The 22,439-nt window shown below is 41.0% G+C and overlaps 1 protein-coding gene and 1 long non-coding RNA gene across 3 annotated transcripts in view; one reads left to right on the top strand and one right to left on the bottom strand.

Moving 5' to 3' along the window:
- Nucleotides 1-22,433, bottom strand: part of enpp2 (ectonucleotide pyrophosphatase/phosphodiesterase 2) — a 40,807-nt gene extending 18,374 nt beyond the window's left edge. The window contains exons 1-18 of one of the 2 annotated variants that reach the window (XM_034609889.1): nucleotides 22,073-22,433; nucleotides 21,337-21,442; nucleotides 16,016-16,171; nucleotides 14,180-14,305; nucleotides 13,633-13,693; nucleotides 13,298-13,395; nucleotides 13,009-13,088; nucleotides 11,929-12,048; nucleotides 11,183-11,238; nucleotides 8,479-8,544; nucleotides 7,496-7,568; nucleotides 7,129-7,237; nucleotides 6,842-6,967; nucleotides 5,831-5,862; nucleotides 5,596-5,723; nucleotides 2,360-2,435; nucleotides 2,129-2,216; nucleotides 1,040-1,209 (exon numbers count right to left, since the gene is read on the bottom strand). In XM_034609889.1, coding sequence (XP_034465780.1) covers nucleotides 1,040-1,209; nucleotides 2,129-2,216; nucleotides 2,360-2,435; nucleotides 5,596-5,723; nucleotides 5,831-5,862; nucleotides 6,842-6,967; nucleotides 7,129-7,237; nucleotides 7,496-7,568; nucleotides 8,479-8,544; nucleotides 11,183-11,238; nucleotides 11,929-12,048; nucleotides 13,009-13,088; nucleotides 13,298-13,395; nucleotides 13,633-13,693; nucleotides 14,180-14,305; nucleotides 16,016-16,171; nucleotides 21,337-21,442; nucleotides 22,073-22,090 — 1,689 coding nt within the window. In that variant the 5' untranslated portion in view covers nucleotides 22,091-22,433. The remainder of the gene's footprint in view (nucleotides 1-1,039; nucleotides 1,210-2,128; nucleotides 2,217-2,359; nucleotides 2,436-5,595; nucleotides 5,724-5,830; nucleotides 5,863-6,841; nucleotides 6,968-7,128; nucleotides 7,238-7,495; nucleotides 7,569-8,478; nucleotides 8,545-11,182; nucleotides 11,239-11,928; nucleotides 12,049-13,008; nucleotides 13,089-13,297; nucleotides 13,396-13,632; nucleotides 13,694-14,179; nucleotides 14,306-16,015; nucleotides 16,172-21,336; nucleotides 21,443-22,072) is intronic. The other variant, XM_034609890.1, reaches the window with a different exon arrangement.
- Nucleotides 4,964-6,311, top strand: LOC117776207. The gene is made up of 3 exons (XR_004616410.1): nucleotides 4,964-4,978; nucleotides 5,294-5,296; nucleotides 6,195-6,311. It is a non-coding gene; the product is annotated as an uncharacterized LOC117776207 (long non-coding RNA).
- Nucleotides 22,434-22,439: the final 6 nt, after the last annotated feature.

Below are 22,439 nucleotides of genomic sequence, written 5' to 3'. Positions count from 1 at the left end.
CCTGACGGCACTGACTCAAAACATTGTCCATGCGTCATCATCACATTCAAGTTTTACATTGTCATTTTTATCGATTGGCCTGTTGACCAACTTTGTCAAAAGTGACGCAAACATGCAATAGATATGAAATGCATCCATGGATCTCCATTAGCTCTATTGAGTCATGCCGACATTTAATACTAAACTATGTCATATGGTTTTCACTAAGACGACTACGTTTTCAGTTTAAATGACCTGTAGCTTCATACTAATAAATCAATCAGATAATATCACCTCATTTAATAAATAGTGTCAGATGATGTTTTTTCTCCCCTCTGAAAAAGAGGAAATCTCTCTGTGGAAGTGAGATGCTATCTTGAAAACTCCAGTCTGCATTCACATGTAGTATATTATAAATAGTCATGGTTCCACGGTATCACATTGCTTTTGGGAGCCTCTGCTTTTTCTCCAGCGCAGAGATCGGGCAAAAATACATGGTGTTTCTTTTTGTGTAATGATTCTCCATTCAGACACAGTCTTTGCTATAGAACGGCAGATCAGAGTCGGTCAATGATTGATGCCTGAAATTGACAATTTGGAGATTATGGTCTTTGCTGCCAGGCTGCCTCAGTTCAGATAAAATGATTTAGTTGTTTTTGCTGCTGAAGGCAATTTAACTGCTTGTTTAAAAGCTGTTTACTCAGCTCAGCAGTTACTTGAATAGAATACTATCAAAGCAAAAGAACCAATAGTCAATGTGAAAATGTCGTCATTGTTATAATTAAATGGAACTTCCATGTCACATAACAGCTACTAATTACATAGTTGTGCTCCTACTAAAACAAGTTTTCAGATAAATTAGTATAAATTCACTTGATGAATGATTCACATATTTGAAATCACTGTAGCGGCTGTATTTTGGCCTAATTTGGTAACCATGGGGATGAGGGTGATTTCGATTACACTGTTGTCATCACTGATGTAAGTGATCTGACCGACAAGCCAATCTCCTAAAAACTAGGGTTCTACAAGAAGCTGGGGCCAAGTCACCACAGCTGACCTTGTCATCGCAGCTGCAGCCCAGGTCATCTGTTCCCGTAGAAACAAGAGCGGAGGCTGTGGGTCTGGAAACCTCCTCGGGCATGGTGGGTCTGTGGGGGGGAGTCCTCAGCAGGTGGTTCAGGCTGCCGTGGGTTCCATTGTTGGGGGCTGGTTTCAGACCCAGCAGATCTGAGAGTGAGAGCAGTCAGTGTCAGCGTAAAGAGTCACTGAGGCAAGTGGAAGAAGTGAAACACAGAGCATCACTGACTCACCTCGTTCAAACACACAAGAGCCTTTGTAAAGCTTTGTAAAAAACAGCAGTTCAGGTTTAGGATTAGTTATATTAAACAATGTGCTTCCAGAATGAGACTCCATTTACTGGCTGCGTCCACTGGGTCTCAAAACCTAAGAGTTCTTTCTTTCTTTCATTTTTGCGTCTGCCGCCTGTTGGAAATGCTCGCAGTGAAACCTGTGTTGTGTGTTCTCACATCGGTTCATTCTGATACTCTCTGCAGTTTTTACGGGGAGACTGGCGAAAGAAACTTTGCAGAACGTTCAGAGGCTCTCAATTGGACATCTTCATTCACACATCCCCTCCAGAGAATGTCTAGTTTTTCGATTGTTCATTACAGCACTTTGGTTTGGTTTGGTCATTAGCATCTTTTTCCCTGATTTGTTGATGATAATAATGATGATGATGATGATGATGTCAGCTGTTTGGTTTTCCCACTATTACTACACATTTCTATATTTTTTTATAATAAAGATGCAACTGTGAGTTTTGTGGTGAACAATTAACTCATTTACCATTTCCCCTGCTTTTGTTAATGTTGTTACTGGCCCCGGGCCTTGAATGCTTTTATTGTGCTGTACAACACTTGAAGTTGTGCAGGCCCCCTGAGCTACGCCACAATAAAAAAAGTGGAAAAATAAGCACATGACAGGAATCAATCTCTCTCTCTCTCGTGCACTTGCTTGCTGAGTATGTGCGTACACTGAGACTAAAGTTACGACAGTGCAGTGAAATATAATCCTGGCGGCGCCCCTGCACACTCTCACACACTCATACACACCCAGACCCATGAAATGAGATGAAAACAAGCCTTACCACACATGACATTATAAAGCTCAACGTTTTCAAAGGCTGGAACTTTTGTCTTGAATTTAAACGTGGGTCCGTACCCCAAGAAAATAGTCTGAAAATAGAAGTGAATAACACAGGTTACGTGATCTGTTACAAGAAATAACACTTAAATAAAATCAAGGAATCTGTATAGTTACAAGTAAATGAAAGAATTCTCTGGATATTTAGTTCAGTATACATTACAGATAGATGTACCTGCATGCTGTTGATCTTATTGTCGTATCCATGGTCACCAGCGAATCCACAGTGCCTCCTCCCCTCAGGAACCTTCCTGTAATCAATAGTATGAATGACAGATCAGTATGTGGCTGATGCACATTGTAGTTAGAAGTGATTGACCTGAGATCATATAATAGATTCATACTTAATCACAAAATTTGTGACTCAGCATCAAAGTATCTGCATACGTGATGGTTTAATTTCATTGAGAATCTGTAAAACAGTGATTAAAAGACAGCAAATCTGGATTTTGGCAACAAAAATATGCCAAATTGTTAATTAAATTTAGGAACACATTATGTCCATCAGAATATTGCTTCTTCTAGAATGTTATTCTGTCACTTCTCCTGTCAGTGTGTGGAGTTTGAAATGTTTTTAACATCAGCAGACATCTGATTTCAAAGTAAAAAGAAAAATTGGAAGAGGATGACGCAGTAAAAAGTAATTTCAGTATTTTTCTCCTGACCTCTGACATATTGGGTTTTAGTTAAACGATCTAAGTGCATTGCTCAAGTGTAACAAGTAGAGTGTGCGTTGTGCATCTTCCTTTTAAAGGGGTGCAAATTACTATCTACATAATGAGCCTTAAAATAATAATGATAATAATTTTATTTGTATAGCACTAATGAAAACAAGTTTACAAAGTGCGTCACAAAATACATAAAAAATAGAAAAAATGCATGAATAAAAATAAAAGGTATTCAATTCAATTTTATTTTTTTAAATAACAGAGAAAAACTGTCCCACTGACTTCAGATACAGATTTTGTGACAAAATCCCAAGTCCGTTCCACTGCCTGAAGATAGAAATGAACCAACAATGTGCCTGAACAAATTTTCTAGGAAAAACACTTTGTGCTGCTTTGTGCCTGGTAAAGAGCCACTGACTTTTATGTGACCGCAGGGGGCACTTAAGAAGTCCAAAGATTTCATTTCTACATAAATTTCACAAGTGTCAAATATCTAGATGTTTCAGAGAGAGGTTCACACCAGGTTAAACTGTGCATTAGAAAGCATAAACAAACAAACAAATTTCAGTCCTCAGCCCGGGTCAACTACTCCTTCACACAACTCAGGCCACAGTCCTCTAATTGAAAACCAAACACTTTTTATTAAGTGTCCATTACAACACTGCTCCCACTTATACACCATAATGTGTGTGTGTGTGTGTGTGTGTGTGTGTGTGTGTGTGTGTGTGTGTGTGTGTGTGTCCTGGGTGAAGCCACAAACATGTTGAAAATGTAAATTACTTGCTGACGGGGAAATGAGACAAAATCAGTATTTCATTTGGCAGTTTTCATTTTCAGTTGGGATTTACACTGACATTGGCTAATGTATATGTGCCTGTGCCTCTGTGTGCCTGCGTGTGTGTGTTTGTGTGTGTGTGTGTAAATGTTTGTAAACAGCTTCAGTGCCAATGATTAGGCCGGCTCTCTATCTTAGCTGCACTGAAACCTCAAGGATTTAATTTAGCTGTGTGTGTGTGTGTGTGTGTGTGTGTGTGTGTGTGTGTGTGTGTGTGTGTGTGTGTGTGTGTGTGTGTGTGTGTGTGTGTGTGTGTGTGCAGCTGTGAGTGAGAATGTAGCTTTCTCATAGTTCATCATCAAAAACAGCATGACAGCTCTACACAAGAAGGCTGTAGGCCTGACACACACACACACACACACACACACAGCACCTTTAGCTGTGGTGGTTTGTTTTCACTTTGACTCGTGATGATTTACTTTGTCACTGAATCACTGAAGAGGTCAAACTTGTCACTTCATTTGAGCAAATCGTTAACATTTCAGCAGCTGCAGCTCTGACAGTGATGTGGCCCTTTACCTACCTAACACTGTGCATGTGTTAATGATGCATTGATAGCAGCCAATGTTCATATACAATGTGTTTTTAAGTAATTCAAGATGTTTCACTGATGAGGGGGGGGGGGGGCTGAAAACGCCACATCTACATGCCACGTCTCTTCTCTATCACCTGCCTCACCGGTTTGGATTCAACCCTTTGAACAAATAGCAGAATTGATTTCCATCCCTTGTCTTATAGTCATATTCAGGATGAACTGAGCTACTCAGAAAATGCATCATTTGGTACTATACAGGTTCTTTGACAGTTTTTATGAAAAACTTCCCACAAATTGTATCTGTATGACCACAGAGCTACAGTCCAAAGATGTTGCAAAATTATAAAAGAATGTATACATCTCCAAATCATATAAAAACTATTTTTTTCTAAAACAAACTTTTTGAGCTTACTGCTATATTTAAACCAAAAACATGTGGTAAGGTACCAGTGAGACATAAAAACTAAGGACATTCTGACTAACAGGTCCATGAGGCCAGACATCTGTCATCTGAATTAATAAAACTGTATAATATGAGGGCAAAAGAGAACTATTTAATAATTTAATAATAATATAAATATAATAATATTTCCCTCTGGTTTGGAAATCATGTAAAAGTTGTGAGATCTGTCAGTTTCTTGTAGATAACTCTAAATCTGAAGCCGTTTCCAGACATGACCCCCCCCAAATTGGGTCTGGACTTTCTCCGGAGATTCTCCACTCAGACCCATTCACAACAACACAGAAATCTCTTTAGTGTTCAGGTTGGGGGGGGGGAGAGGCAGGATGTGACGTATATTAATCCTGCTGCGGGAGATCATATGTTTCTGTTTACAGAACATCAACACTGGCGTCGGCTCCGATCACCAAAACCTCTCTTGACATCTTCGTCGGTGTCTTCTACGTGTATGGTTTTGCTTTTTCCTATGGAGATGATTGTTTGCTTTTAGTTTTTTTCATATTCACATCCCTTGTGTATTAGTGAGTCATCAACACACTGCTACACCACCACACTACGCCTACTGCTGGCGGTGAACCCACGGAGTATGTTTCCTGGAGGATTGGCCGGAGAAAGTCCGGAAGCTCTCACTCAGACGTTTGCGTTCACACGTACACCCCCTCCGGAGAATGTCAGCAGGATATGTGGAGTTCAGTGCATGCCTGAAAGCAGCTTTAGTTTCTCTGTAGCCATTTTAAACATTCAACACCATAATGACTGTGTTTTTTGTGAACTTCCCCTGTGCCTGTTTATACTGTGTCCCCTCTGGCACATCGAAAGGTGTGTGAGTTTTACGGCTGCCAAGTTTAGCGTCTAAACACCCGTATTTACATCACATATATTTGAACTTCCTGTTATAGCGGTGCCACTATACCTGGCGACGTGCCACTTCCTCTCCACCAGCAGATGAATCTCCTCAATGCGTCGATTGTAGGCGTAGTGCAAACGCTTGGGCAGGTGCTGCTTCAGGTACGGCTTGAAGTGCTGCTCAGCTTTCTTACACTGAAAAGATCGAGCCAGTGTTGCACGTTGAACTTAACTCTACAAGAAATTCTCAAACTGTTCTTTCACAATTCACAGACATTTTTTCATGCGAGGCTCTTACTTACTGTTAGATTTGCAACAAGAGCCTTGGGGTCATCTGAAAAAAAAGAGTACAGGATTTAGCATCTTTTTAAATAGGATGAACCATTTTGCATATTGAACTTCCACTGCTGTACGGACATATTTCCTTGGTCTGACACAAGCCACTGTACTGTAGGGACTGTGCACACTGTCACATCAGAGTTCTTTTTGTTCTCGCCAAAAATTTGTGTTTCATGTTTGCTGATGATGATGCTGAACCAACTATAAGCAGAACATAGTGAAGTTTGATATTAATGTGAATGGTTAAAATGTTTCGTATTGATGAGTAAGTTTCTTACAGTCACCACTAATATCAGGTCATCTAGGAAAAGACTCTGAGACTGAAAGTTTTTTTTTTCACACTGAACAACTGTAAGAAGTGACCATGTTATTACACATCAGGCAGTTTCATACATCCTGGAACATTTTTGGAATGTTGTCAGATTTAGTCATAGAATTATTATTCTAAGAATAGCACGCTGCGGTTCTAGCGAGGCGACTCCTCTTCCGCATATATGGAGGAGCGCATTGAGATTTTAGTCACACAGAGGGAGCCACAGAGGAGGCCGACAGCAAAGACAGAGCAGAAATGCTGAATAATATAAAAGATCAACCAAATCAAAAATAACAAGAACATTAGAAGAAATAATCCAAACTAAAAACACATGTACACATACACACATGCATGTTGTGACAGGCGAACTTTAGCATCCGTGATATATACCCATACGATGTTTTTTGTTTGTTTGTTTTGTAGGGCGGCCGGCCAGGTCTCAACCCTCATAATCATGATAATCATATAATTACAAATTGCGCCACCATCATAAACCCCACATCCTACAAACCAAACCAAAATTCCACAATGGTCTTTCCTTCACTTCAGTTCAGTTCATTCGCCAAAATACCAAAAAACAAAACTCAGTTCAATCCAGCTCGTGGATGTAGAGAAATTCAGAGGAGTGCAAAAGAAACATGTAACATATGTTTGCTCTCACATTTAGGGTTGTTGGGGTGTCTGGAGCGTATTCTGCCCAGAGACCCGGGGATGAGGATGATGTCATCAATATTGGTCATGTAGTTACTGAGGAACTCAGTGCGATCACAGTGGGCCTCTTCCATACCTGAGAACACACAGGGACACTGCTGTAGTGCCTTTGTGCTTTTTTTGTGTTTTGTCAGTGGAGCTTCTTTCTACCATGTAACGCTTCTTAACTCTCTTAATTGAATAATGATTTGATAATAATTGAATAATGATTTGACAGCACAGTGTGTGTTCCCTTACCATGATCCCCCACCAGGATGATGTTGACACAGCGGTGCAGTCTCATCTGCTTCAGTCCATCCATCAGCTGACCAATGATTCTGTCAATGACCCTCAGAGGGTTGTTCAGCTGGAACACACAGAGGGAGTCGCAATCACCTGAGTGTGTGTTTGGGTGATGCAGACAAAACACACACCTCTACACACATCCATCCATCCCACAATAATAGGACACACATTCTCTACTGTGCAAAAACAATGTGTGCACTTTATCTTATATTATATAAAAACTAATTATGTCATTATTTTTTAATGGATCCACACTGTACTTTTACTGCAGAGCTTTTAATCAGGTACAAACACACACAGGCAGATACACAATACTCACTTCTACGCTCATGGGCCCCATTTTGTGTCCATATGTGTCTGGTTGCTCAGAGTGCATGGCATAGACATATGGCCTGAAACGAGACATACGAGTTGTTGAAGATGTGTTTGCTACAGATGTAGTGGCAGTAATAACTAATAATAACTTATAATGACCATGGCATTGTTTGGGGTTGTTATATGAATGAGAAAAACAATAGCTGAGTTTTGGGAAATGACACTTTTTAAATGCTTTGCTCCGAATTTGACATCTTTTCAAAACTTAGCCATTTGAACAAAATATCTCAGCAACACAGAACAATAGATTTCCACCAAACTTTGTGATATCTTTACTTGTGATTTTATCTCCAGATGATTAACCTTTGGAGCTGATTTTGCAAGATATAATGAGACCATTTTTTCCCCCCATGCTTGGAGCTAATCGCATGTGGATTCATTCAACCTTCCTGGAGAGACAGAAACTGTTTTTAAACAACGTTGTGCCACCCACCCTTTGGACAGCTGGCTTTTCTCACTACCGTTTCATGTGGCTGTTTGCACAAGGTATTAACGCTTCTCACTTCTAATACGGTCAAACAGCATGTTGGAGAAACCAGCTGCTGATCTGCCACATCAGATGGTAAACAGAGCCACGAGTCAGGTCTGAGTTTTACACAGGGAAAGTGAGAATCTGTGAAAGACTCCCTGGCTGTGATATGTGCTCCTGTGTAGCTTGTATATAAAACTTGGATGGAGAACAGGTCGGCACGCAACTCAAATTTTATTTGTGCTTTATGAAAAGACTAGTCTGTTTTTATTTCATTTCATTTTGCGGTGCAGGGCTACATTACATGATTCTAAAAAAGCCTTTAGATGTGGTAAAACAGTTTTTTTCCACTGTTACTAAACTGTGGCTGGAAATATTGACAAAGAAAATAAATACAGAAAGAAAAATGAGAGAAGTGTGACATGTGAAGCAGACAGTAAATGTCTAACTGAATTCACCTCTCTCCTTCAGGGAGGTGGAGCCACTGCAGCATGGTCAGTATCCTCCTCTCTAATGGGATGGCACTGCAAAACACACAAACACACAGTGTAGTGTAAAACCCTGATGATGATAATAATAAACTTTATTTAAAAAGCACCTTTTAAAACACAGTTACGAGGAAGATTAGAAATGAAAGATTGAAGGCAACCAATAGGAAACAGTTAAAAAGCAAGATAAGCAAAGATAAAAAAGATAAAATAAAACATTATGAAATGACGTTAAGATCAGAACTAGGAGAAAGCTCAAGCACCTATAAAAATGAGTCTTTAGTAGAGATTTAAAAGAGGATAAGGAGTTATCAGGCGGATCTCCTCAGGGAGATTGTTCCACATAATGGGATCCCTGACAGAAGAGGCCCGGTCTCCTCTGGTCCTCAGCCTGGTCTGTGGGATGGTGAGCAGGGTCTCCACTGAGGACCTCAGGTTACGACCGGGCACGTATGATGTCAAAAGATCCAAAATGTAGTTAGGTACGAGTCGAGAACAGGCCTTAAAAAGCCAATGAAAAAAAGCTAAAATTGGGATCATATGCTCTAATTTAATTTATTTAATGAGGAGTCTGGCTGCTGCGTTTTGGAGGAGCTGTAATTTATGTTGACTCTGTTGGCTCAGGCGGGTGAAGAGAGAAATGCAACAATCCAAAGGAGTGGAGAGGAAGCCCTGAACGACAATCTCTAGCTTTCTTCTGGATAAAAACAGGTTGGATGATGGTGATGAACAAGCCAGTTTACAGTAACAGAGTGATTCTGGCATCCGGCTGCCCTCTTCAACCATTAAACCTTTACCTCTCACAGAGCCTCATAAAGTTGAGGCGTGTGGAGAAGAACACATTGAGAGGCAGCTCACTGTTTCAAGTGAGCGAGAGTCAAAGGCGGGCTGTATTCTGCCTGTGTAGTGATGAGGCCACCAACCAGGCTGCTGGCTGTCATACAGTCCACAGCTGTCAACCATCAAGCCCAGGACCGAGGCCCTGACTGGGGCTTGATGTGTGAGGCAGTGGGGGGTGGCATGGAGGTGTGGTTACACTGTGTTAATGTTTGACAGCAGGCTCCTGCTCTCTTTCTCTACTTCTGTCTATGTTCATACTTTTAACTTAATTTTTCCTCATCCCACTGCCTGTTTTTATACCATCACCACGGCAACAATCCCTTCTCCCCATTACCAATGCCAATCCCCACAGTGGTGCTATAACATTAAACTGTGAATGTATGAGAAGGCTTTTTCTTAGCCACACAGAAATGTCAGCACAGACGTCCAGTCTCTCTGCCTCCCTGTCACACACACACACACACACACACACACACACACACACACACACACACACACACACACACACACACACACACACACACACACACACACACACACACGTCTCTTTCGCCTTATTCTCTGTTTACTTCTCACACACCTCTGTCAGTGCCAAGTGCAAGAAAAGCACTGTAAACCACACTCTGGCCCCCCTGGTTCTATGGACTGGCATGTCTGTGACCCTCGTTCACAGAGGAATCCTGCATAGTTTAAACAGGCCCATTTGCACAAATTGCTGTGAAAACAGCCCAATGCCATCCCTGCTGAGATCTGCCTCCCGCTTCATCAAAGCCTCCTCTGTGCAGATAGATGTGGGTTCCTTTGTGTTATACCTCAGGCTATAGGTGCAGTGACCTGAGCGAGGAACAGAATCATTCACAGTCTCTGGAGGATTTAGGGCCAAAGCATCTGCAGTGTTTTAAGGCACATCAAAGGGAAGAGTATTTATTTTAAATCTGGAGAGTTTGCACTTTGTTTTGAACAATGCCACAGGAGCTCAGGTTCTCTCAGTCCTCCCTCCGAGTAAAATGCAAAAGAAATTGATCTTTTTTTTTACAATGAGATGGATGCTACCATCTGAGATCTCCAGGGTGTCTGTAGTTAGCCAGGAGGGTTCTCACACTGTGGGTCAGGAGCCAAAATGTGCCACCAACAGGTCCTGAACACGTCCATCACGTTATTGGTCATCTTATTTGTTTCAGGTCACCTTGCTGGCACAATCTTGTCTAGTTTTCCAACAAACTGTAACTCGGCAGTGAACCTCAGATACAAAAGTAGTTAACAATGCAACTGTAAACCTGGTGAAGCTAATAGGAACTTCTTCTTTTAGTTTGGCCTATTCAGTGGGTTGTGCCATCAACACCTGAGCTTCCTGCAAAGGGTGTTGAGGAAGTGGGAGTCATTTAAATCAGTTTTTCATGGACATGGTGACTTTCACCTTCTCTGTCATTCAAGCATTATAATAACATGGAGGTTGAGGTTCATAACACAATGAATGTTGAAATTATTATTATTATTTTGTCAAAATGAGGATTTAACTGCCCTGAACACCTGCAGTTATTTTCATCTACATCCCACACAGTGACACAGCCCATGTCAGCTGATCAAAACACGGATTAACAAACACACACCAAGAGTTACAGTTACACTGAGTTGCAAAATAACAAGGCTTAAACTAAAAGCACTGATTAGAAAAGAAAGGAAATGAAACCTTTAAAAAAGTTGTGTGAGAACAAAGCTGGGAAGACTTTATAACATTGTACGTGTGTGTGTGTGTGTGTGTGTGTGTGTGTGTGTGTGTGTGTGTGTGTGTGTGTGTGTGTGTGTGTGTGTGTGTGTGTGTGTGTGGACTCACATAGGCCAGAAGAAGGTGGCAGCCTTCACTCCCTGTTTGAGGGCAGTGATCCAGATCTAGGAAACAAATGGTACATTCTGATTATCGTATCAGTCTGACATAGATTCTTACTAAGACACTGTTGTAACGTGCGTGAGGTCATGGTAGTTCACTGCAGCATGATGAGAGAAATAAAAGATCCCACTGTATGAGTTGTGGGGACAGAGAGCAACTTCTCTTCTTCCAGCTAAAACCATATATAAAGCTGTAATAGCAGAGCATTCTGATTCCATATTATATTTGTTCAATTTACAATCAACACATTAATGCTGTGGAACAGACTTGGTCTTTACTGTAAGTAAACCCTCAGAAAAGCCTTCCAGGATCTTTGATGACAAAGCTTTGGACTTCTCAGGACGAACAATGATGCTAGTTATTAATCACATGTTACCATCTGGCATTGATCAATGGATAATAACATCTATCAGACTGAGTTTGTTAGATCTGAGTCCTGCTCCTCACATTGTAGTTGGCTTCAAACGAAGCATCTCCCCTGCTTTTGTTGGCCTCTGATCTGTGACCTGACACATTCATTTCAACATCACTCATGTTCAAAACCATTCGCAAAATGATCCGTCATCACAGCACAGAGAAATAACAGCTCACTAATGAAAAACAACCACAGTGTTGATGAAAAACAGATGGTAAGAGGAGAGGAGAGAAGAGAAGAGAAGAGAAGAGAAGAGAAGAGAGGAGAAGAGACTCACTGGCTGTCCTCCCCACCAGCGATGATTGAGTTTCTCTCGGCTCCTCAGGCTGAACGTGGCGTCAAACACTGGGTCGTACATGGAGTTGCCAACAATACCATGAGACTCTGGATAAAGACCCTGAAATTGAAAGAGAATACTAATACTTGGATCATTATTATTTGTCTTCTTTTCTCTGTACTGCCTCCAAAACATCACAAGATCTCCCTGTATATTTAAGCACCGTGATTCTCCTGTTTCAGTGCTAATGGACCTTTTCAGAGATGGACTATAAATTTACATTTACCTTAATATTATTATTCAATTTTGAGGTATTTATTTAAAGCCTATTTTTCATATTACTATTGCTCAGCTACATTTCATGAGGAGAAATTGTAGACTTTAACATTTAACCAACAGCTATCGTTCATATTTGCTGGAAGAGTGGAACCACACATGGAAGAGTGGTTAGAAAATCAGATCACTATCACGTTACAACCTGAAATGTATTTCTGTATAGCAAAACATTGTCACGTTATTAAATTATATTTTAATATTGTTATGACATTACATGTTTTAACTTATAACATGATACATTTTTATTTTGTAATAATCAATCAATCAAATTGTATTTGTTAGTAATTGAACTACAGCCAGGTTCATTACTTTTTTGGGTCACCTGGAAACATTTCTGTTGTCGTTTTTTGCTATTTGGAGTGCGTTTCTGAGTTGAATGAGAATGTGTTTTTGTATTTGCATGTGTTGGGAAATTTAAAAAAAGAAAATTTGTGTGACTCAATTCACCGCTTGTTAAACTCAACTTAGATAAACTCAAAACTCAAATTTCTCAGCATCAGTTTTCCCCTGTCAGTCTCACCTCAGCTGTACTTTGGGCCTAACGCTATCTTTAACATGCCACAACACTTCAGTCCAGTGAAACCCAATTAGTTCCATAAGTTTAGACCTCCATATCATATCATACAAACGCTGCCACATCCATATGACATTTTGAATTTGATCTTAAATCTAAGATTAAACTGTAAAGCTACAGCTGAGGTTCAAAGTTGTGAGCATGACAATGTCAGTGGCCGTGTGCCGTACCGTAGCCAGTGAGTAGAGGTTTGGAAAGGTTTTGGAGGGATAAACAGGTCTCATGTACGGAGCATGGGTTCCACATGTTCCTGAAAACAAGAGCAGCACAGAGAAAACACCTAAATCAGCACAATGCCTAGTTCTATTCACAATGATTTCTCCATTTACAGTAATAATAATCTCACTTTTCACCCGATGTGTTCCTGTTCAGCAGTGACACAACCACAATGTCTTGTGTTCAAAGGTCTTTACAGCTAAAATAAGAATCCCTCTCCCATGATCCCCATCAAGGTCTTACTGAGTTTGTCGATATTGGGAATGACAGTGTTTCCTCTTTTCACGTAAGATGCTCTGAATCCATCCACTGACAGCATGATGAGCGGCTGACGCACAAATCTGCACACACACAAAATCAGAGGAGGAAAACAAATGCTCTCATGGATTCAAATCGGAAAATACAAATTCAGTCCTGAGCAAATACTTCAGATATGTGGCATTTAGAAAAGCTCTCAGGGAGGAAGAATGTCCACAACTTGGATTTTGATTGTGAAATTTCATGCGAACATAAATAATAAAAGATCTTGTCGTATTATGACAGCTACATTCTGCATTACTGTTCACATGTAAATGTACCCAGCTGGACATTCAGGGGACTTCATCTCCTCACACTCATCCTGCAGCCACGAGCTGTCTCCTGAAAGAGAGATGTTCACTTTTAGCTCTGACATCACGGCTCTGCAGTGGTGCTGCTGGTTCCTCAGACAGGTGGGCCACACAGTGACAGGACGACAATATCACTACTGCACAGATTGTTGTGGTTCCTCTGACTTTCACTAAAGCACGGTCTGCAGTTTTTATACCATGTTGCATTGACGTGAGTAAATAACTTGAAAGTGATTTGATTAAATAAAGTTACAGTTATGCATAACTTAAAAATGTATGGATGCAGTATAGGTCAAAATCCCACCTCCTCCATGTTAGTGGATAGGAAGTGGACCAAACTAAAAAGTCAAGGCAAATGCTACTAGTTACTTCTGTAAACAGAAAGCTCTTCAAAGCGAAATAGTGCCAGCTATCATTTGAGAGGTTGTGTGATACTACAATAAACTTCACACAAAGATCATAAAGGTCATTGTATGTTTTAAAATGAATCTAACAGACTTATATTAATATAACAAACCTTTACACAGCATCTTGTAGTTGGTGCAACAGTCTCCTCTGGCCAAACAGTCCTCAGAGCAGTGGCAGGCATGCAGTTCATTGCGAGTCTCCCCACATCGATCCTTCCTGCACTCATATCCCCCCTCTGTGTATGGAAGGAACAGTTAGGAGAATCATTTTATAAAATGAAATAAGATTCAATTAGGGGATAAAACCTGAAACCACAAGCACTGAGAAATGAAAGCTGATACATGAGTGTAGCAGGGCTTCAGAGGCAGACTGTGTGGCTGTGCAGGCGGCAGCATGGGACCACCAAACCCCACAGATGAGAACACCAGATGAGAGTTGTAGCTCAAAGCAGGATTTGACACCGTCATGGTAAAGCCCCAAGAACGACCAGAAAAACAAGTTATATCATCATTAGATTTCAGTGGCAAGGCCGTGGTAAACCAAAGACCACCAGGCTGAAGAGGGGAGCAGTAAGCCAGAGCACCAATGGTAGAAGAAGCACAGAGAGAAACAGCAACACAAAGCTACAGCTAGCACGACTATAAAGAAACCAGTTCATGTCAAGTGCATGTACATTAAAGGTCTATTTCCAGCTCAAAATAATAAACTGTGCAGCTGTAAAATCAGGCTTCAAAATCAAATGTGGAGATTTGACTAATGCTTTACTTAAAGGCAGATAAAGATGATTGATCTCTTTCAGTGAGGGTCAGAATGTACGCTGACTGGCGAAATCGTTCCCTCTTCACCACGACCGTCCGACATGATGCCTGCATTACTGCTGACGCTGTGCCGACCTGCATCTACGCCTTCCCCTCACTCATGAACAACAAGACACTGAGATGATTAAACTTCCTCATTTTTATTGGCAGAGACCAATAAAGTCAGAAGTGAAGGTGCTGATCCTCATCGCGGCCACTTCACACTCAGCTGCAAATTGCCCACTGCACACTGGAGGGAACTAAAACTAACTGTACTTTTCTATATATTATGTATATGTAATATTCAAGTAAAAATGTACAATGATTGACTCCTGTCTGTGTTTTACTCTTATTATTGATGACATACTCTGTACTGGTGGTGTAACCTATAATGCACTGCTATGTTTATCAAATCATCATTTGTAATGTGTAGTGACTACAGCTGTCAAATAAATCAGGTGCATTTCAAGTAAATGTTATTATTATTATTACACATCTTTTATCCAAAGCGACTTACAATTAATGCATTCAACATCTATGAGGATCCATTTAGGGGTTCAGTGTCTTGCCCAAGGACACTTCAGCATGTAGATGGGAAAGCCTGAGGATTGAACCGCCGATCTTCTAAGGTTTTTTAAAGAAAGCTGTTCCTTGTTCCTTGAACAATTTATAAAGTATATTTACAGATGTGTGACCTTGCCCAAAGCTACAGAGCTGACAGTAAACAAGGAATGACTTGATGTGCACCTTACTGAATCAGGAACTGCATGTGTTGGATGTTGGTCACAGAATTGGCCCCTCTGTGTAAGTCTTGGCCCCTTTATGGCCCCTGATTTAGCAAAATCCTAAATGTGCCACTGCACTGCAAAGAATCATTTTTATTTTTCAAAACAAACATTTACTTGAGGATTCAGGAATGAATCTGTGCTCATACTATAATACTTTTGAAATAATTTTGAAGTGTTTGTTTTTTACAGTTTATTAGAATTGACTACGCTGCTACAATAAATAACCCACATATTTTGACCAAGACAAAGTTGATTGTGTCTCAAGTCTTGTTTCGTCAGTTGAACGTGAAGATGAAAGTGTTAAGACAGAGGACGGCTCAAAGACAAATGAGAGGCCGAGTGGGGAGGTCGATGAAGTACCTGTCCTGAGGCAGAGCTGGTCAAAGTCCCAGCAGCAGCTGTTGTACGTCTTACACAGGTTGTCACAGCGACAGTTTGGAGGATCCAACTCAACCAGCTCGAAACACCTGTTCCTGCAGGAGCCGGAGGTCGGTACATACTGGAAGGCAGAGCGAGCTGAGGACCAGAGAAATAGAGTAACAAGTTTATTTAAAATTTCAAAAATCAGGTTGAAGCTGCACTGAATATCTCCACACATCAATGATATACAGTATGTGTGGACATTTTGGATTTCAGTAAAGATTCCCAGTGTCAGTAAAGTGCACCTAGACCAAATCAAACTCCTCTGGGTTTCACTTATTAACATTAGCAAACACAGCTTTGTATTTCTGCATCATCACTGTCTGCGAGCAGAGGAGAGTCCATCAAACATGAGAGTTTGATCTTGTTGTAAAGGGAACGTACATCACAGTTCAACCCCAATAATAATGTTACAGTGTTATAGACACAATTTCTGCATTAGTTGTCCTCTGAGTGTCAATCAATCAGTCAATCAATATATATTTATACAGCCCAAAAAACACAATTGGCTTAACAAGGTGCAATGTACTCTGTTCTTAACCCTCAACAAGAGTGAGAAAAAAACTTTTAACAGGGGAAAAAACATAGAAACCTCAAAGTAAGAGACATGTGAGGGATCCTGCTCCCAGAACAGAATTGTAATAGATGCTGAGTGTAACAGAGCATTGTTATCAACAAAATAACAATATTTACAACATTAATGAGAAAAGACAGTCTATCATAAATATCCTAATTCTGAGCTCAGCAGTGAACAAATACGAGTACCAGAAACCTGGTAACTCTTTACCCTTTATTGGATGTATGATAAATCATTCAATATCATTTTATAGTTTTGTTTTCCTTTAGACTAAAATGAGGTTTATAATTAGATTATTTATTATTTCTCATTTGAAGTCAGTGAATTATTATTCCATTACAGCAAACTGTCATTAATGATCCACCCACATCTTTGCAGAGATGTCTGCCGCAGCATCTGTTAGAATCACTGTGACTGTATTTCAGACTGAATGTGGACTAATGAAATGTGTCCTCATGTTGTTTGGTGCTGAATCTGTAAGCACCAAATACCAAATACATATTCTGATAAATCGAGGGTTTTATAGTCTGCGTAAACTGAGTTGTAGCCCAATGCGGTCAGATTAGAAAACTAACTTTTGGCACAGAATCTAAAATCCAGTGTGCAGACTCTACTTTTCCATCTCTTTTTTAAAACTTTTCAAAATAGTGAACTGAACAGAAATATCGGCATTTGGCCTCCGGCCACAACAACAGAATCCAAGAGAGAATTTATAAAGGACTCTATATGAAAATTAAACCCAGTGAAAAGCTGCACCGTCATTAAATGAAATTAAAATCATCGAACTACACTGACATTCAGTCATAAATACAACATATTGGTTACATACCTATTTTGTCAAAAATTTAAAAATAGACACAGGAAAGTAAAAATGTATTTAATGGCCTCACACGTCATAATAAATATTAACTGTTAAAAAAATACCTGCATGCCAAACTCAATAGTTACTATGGTTTCGTTTTTTTTTTCTTGGGTTCCAAACTGTGGTAATTCTATCTCACTATAGGGACACAAAAACACAATGTGGCTCTTGTTCACTTGGGACGATAATACGACCTGTTGGTGGCCCATTCTGCCTCCTCGCCCTCAGAGTGAGAACCCTCTGAGCCTAACTACAGACACACTTGAGATCTCATAACCATATACATAAGTGCGTGTGTGTGTGTGAGAGAGTGCACGTGCACGTGAACATGCATATGTACTTCATATGAAGGAAATGTTACAGCTAACTGGTGAGTGCAAATCATTGTAAAGCATTAAAACATCATCTGACTTCTAAGTCAGGTTTTTCTTCTTGTTCAAACTTTTTCTCAGTTCACATTTTGACTTGTCATAGGAAGAAAAGCATTAAAGTATTAATAAAGCATTAACAATGGCTCCATTCTATTCTCAGTGTGCCGGTGAGCCAGCGAGCACCGTGCCAGGACCCTGAAACTGAATGAGCCAAATGGAATCCAGCCATCGTCCATGTTTTGTTTTTTTACACCTGTTTATGTTTTCAATTCTGAGAGTCAGTCCATTACAATCAGTTCAAACCATGTGAACGTCAAAGGTGGTGCACAGTTTCCTCATCACTCAGTGCTGCCTCTGCTGGCCACTTCCTTTACATGGTCGGGATCTACTTTACTGACTGAGGCCTGTCGGAGGGAAATGTTTTCCCCACCTCACATGTGGATAATATTGAAGAAGATGAGTTGTCCGAAAGTACGTTTGTATTTTAAATGTAATTGTTAATGTAACAAATGTCCAGATCCTGACAGGAAGCAGGACTCAGATCTGAGTGTACTGTGTTTTTAAAATATCTATTTTATTCTGAAATGAAAAATGGAGATTAAACCACTGACAGTTAAAATTAAGTATTGAATATGATATATTTTGTAAGAACTACTTTGCTCGATTAAGCGTCACCCAGCACTAAACTGTGAAATTTGGGGATAGCACACTGGTTAAGTCACTGAATGATTGTGTGGAAAAGTGTCATTGGTTTATTTTGCATGTTAAAATATGAATAATGGATAACTACAATCTTGTTTTGATTTATGGCGATTTTTAAGTTGCATAATAATATTGATTATTATCATATATTTTTATATATTCATTATTATTTGCTTTTTAATTAGTTGCTATCATTAATAACATCATTACATCTATAAATGCCACTCTTCCATTATAGACAGTCTGACAGAGCTTACATTTGTGGGCCCCACCCCCCTTCTCTCCCCTCTTTTCCCTCTCCCTCATTTTTCTCCTCTCCCCCCAACCGGTCGAGGCAGTTGGCCCCTCCCACATTGAGTCTGATTCTGTTTGAGGATTCTTCCAGATGATGAGGGAGTTTTTCTTTCCACAGTCGCTAAAGTGCTTGCAGGTTGTGGGACTGTTGTGTTTCACTATGATTTTTGTCTCCACCTCACTATGTGAAGTGACTTGAGACAATGTATATTGTGAGGCTATAGAAATACTGATTGACGGACCATAAAGAACCACAATGGACAGACAGCACCGTGGTGAGATAGCTGAATAAATCGTGGTCGACAGGGTTTGAGAATGTGGAGCAGAAAATGAGCTGTGATGCTCTCTTAATATTGACTCAAGGGTAGAGCAGCACAAACACACTCCCTCTCCTGAAAAACACACACACACACACACACACACACACACACACACACACACACACACACACACGGGCTGTGCAGGGCCACAGTGATCTACTGTCCACGCACGCTCTGCTCACTCATTTCATATGCGCTGGCAGACACTTCATATAGAAAATAAGCCTGCAAATAAACGGAGCAGGAGAAATTCCTCTGGAGCTGCAGCTGCTGGTGAGGAATAGTGTTGCTCGTGTTTGGAGGAGCGATCTCTGACACAGCTGGGGACAGATGTGTGTCACTGTATGTTTGAAGCTCATTCAGGATTCAAGATTCATTGTTCTTTACGTGGGTCTTGGACTTGGAAAGTTGACGTGTCCTTCCTACACTTGGCCGAGACATATCAGGGTCGGTGTAAAACATGCTTCACTTAATTAAAGGTACACTGTGTGTGTGAATTTGTCAATTGCTGTTTGTAAACATTCAAATTTGACTCCTCCTCCCCGGCTCAATGAGTGAGAGAGAGAGCTTAGTCGAGTAGTGACTGAAGAGAGGGAGCAGTGTCAGTCAGTAGTAGTGGTTCAAGTTAGCTGCTTTCAGACATGCACTGAACTTCGCATACTCTCCGTATTTCCCCTGGAGGAGGTGCATCTGTGAACGCAAATGTCCGAGTGAGATGCTCCAAAGTTTCTGCAGACTTTATCTGCCTGGCCTCCTGGTATAAAGTCCGTAGAAACACAGCAGGGGATCCCCCGCTGGATTCACCATGAGCGAGGTGTGTGAGGGCTGATGACGCTTTTAACACACACAAAAGTGACAAAAACAAAAAGAATACTAAATATCTCCCGGTGAAAAAGCGGTGACACACGTAGACGAAGATGGCAAGAGAGTTCATGGTGATAAGAGCTGAGAACGCTGGCCGGGTGCTGTAAACATGATCATGTGATCTCCGCAGCGGAGTAAATACATCACTTCCTGCCTCTGTCTGCTGCACCCGGCTGCTCCACCTCTCACCAGAATAATGTGGAGGATTTGTTGCTGTTGTGAACACGTCTATGCAGAGAACCTCCTGCTGTGTTGTGCATGTGTGAAAGGCAAACTCTCGGTAAACTCTGTAGCCAATTCTACGGATTTTACCCACTGATTATGTCTGAAAACAGCTGTACTGAGTTGTCTTTTCACACATGAACAAGGCAGCAGGAGATTCTCCTCTCAGATGCTTTCGCAACAACACAGAAATCTGTGGAGTGTTAAGGTGAGGGGTGGAGCAGGACACAATGTATTTTATTCTGCTGCTGACATCACATGTTGTTGTTTACAGCACATCGACACCAGCGTCGGCTCTTATCACCATCTTGACAACAATCAATCAAATTGATTGACATCCTGCCGCTATCTTCTAAGTGTATGTCACAGCTTTTTCATCCTGAGAGAGTTCTTTACCTCATTTTCATTTTTGAGTCTCTCTTGTGTTAGAAGCGTCATCAACTGAGCTTCTTGTGAATCCTGCGGAGGATCTCCTGCCGTGCTCTCACATCGGCTCCTCCTGACTCTCTGCAGACTTTACACTGGGCGACTGACCGGAGAAACTCTGCAGAAAGTCTGGAGGCTCTCTCCGGAGAATATCCAGAGAATCTCCAGAGTTCAGTGCATGTCTGAAAGCAGCTTTACTTTGTAGGACTGCAACTAGCAATTATTTTAATTATGGATTAATTCATATTTAGATAATAGTTTTTTTTAAATCAACCAATCAAATTTACAAACACCTTTCATGCTCTGCTGAGGAATTTTATGCAGAATTTTATGTATTAATGTTATATTCTTATAAATCTGTCAAAATTTTTGCCGAGATTCCAGATGTTCTTGATTTTTTTTCCTTTTCCAACAGGCGGATAACCTTTGCTCTTGTTTACTACCTACAATGAGTTCAGAGGTCAAGGTCAGAGGAGCCCCCCCTGAAGCTGAGAGGGTTCTGGTGTTTTTTTTTTTTCAAGGCCGCCTCACTTGTTGTGTGAATGTTTTGCTGGCTCGGGGTCAAGCAGTTCAGAGACGCTCTGTCTGTTTCTCAGTAAGAAGAAGAAGAAGAGAGTACTCACCCTCTGTCCTGGCCGAGGTCCCGTCCTCTCCCGAGCGTTTGGGTCGGTCGTACACGAACCCCAAACACACGTCAGTGCCACACAGGACGGACAGGATCCAGACAAACTGCCACAACAACACATCTGACATTAGAAACGTGTTTGTAACTGATAATCACATGTGGATTATTCTCCACAGACACTTACTCTCAGGACTGTCAGGCACAGTTTTATCTTATCATTTTTACTCTCTGGGTCAACTTGCAGAGTGCCTCAAACAGCCATGTCTCCCGCTTGTTTACTCTGTTGATTTAACAACATTAATTGGGGTGCAGGTCTTTAAAGTGCATCTGCTGTCGCAAAACTCCATGTGTAGTTTCAAAGGTTTGTGAAGCATCACTACAACACACATCATGACACTGCTGTCCCTTTACTGTTGGTGGTGTAACACACGTCCTGCTGCTGCCTGCAGGAGAGAAACTTCAAAGTGAGGCACGACCACCCGCGTCCGCATAACAATGACAGTTTGAAGAATCACTTGGAAATGACTGACGGATCCACACATTGTTTTGCAAATGCTGAGCGGCAGGAAGACAAGAAAAGCAAGAGAGAGAAAAAAGTCTAAACATCAGGAAAAATGTCCTTTCGGCCACATTCATTAACACAAACTTACAAATTACGCGGGTCGATTACGCACGGTTTTACGCACAGCAGCGTCTACATTGCGCAGCTAAAAGGTGCAGACACGGACTCTTACCGGTTTGTGCAGCAACATGTTCCTCTGGAGGGGGGAGTGCAGTGTGGAGCTGTGGGTGGGAGAGTGACTGATGCTGAGTCCGACAGAGGAGGACCACCGGAGAGGAGGACCGTGGAGGAGAACTGGAGGGGGGTTGTTCTTATTGGAGGTGCCCTGGAGGAGGAGGGCTTCCACTCGGCATGCAGATGACAACTTTCTGAGGTCGTCTGAGACGCGTGGACACACATTGTTTTATCAAACGTGTCCTGGGCCACGTATGAAGGAATTCAGCTCCTGAATCCTGAGTTTTCTACTTCTTGTAACCTTTATTATTCTACTATGCTGTGTTACATTGGACAGACCTGTCTTCAGAAGACTGCTGAATGTG

Source organism: Hippoglossus hippoglossus, chromosome 16 (assembly GCF_009819705.1).
Source record: "Hippoglossus hippoglossus isolate fHipHip1 chromosome 16, fHipHip1.pri, whole genome shotgun sequence".
In the NCBI taxonomy this organism is placed as follows: Eukaryota; Metazoa; Chordata; class Actinopteri; order Pleuronectiformes; family Pleuronectidae; genus Hippoglossus; species Hippoglossus hippoglossus.
The sequence above is the reverse complement of the archived record's forward strand: the minus strand, read 5'-3'. Positions and strand labels throughout refer to the sequence as shown.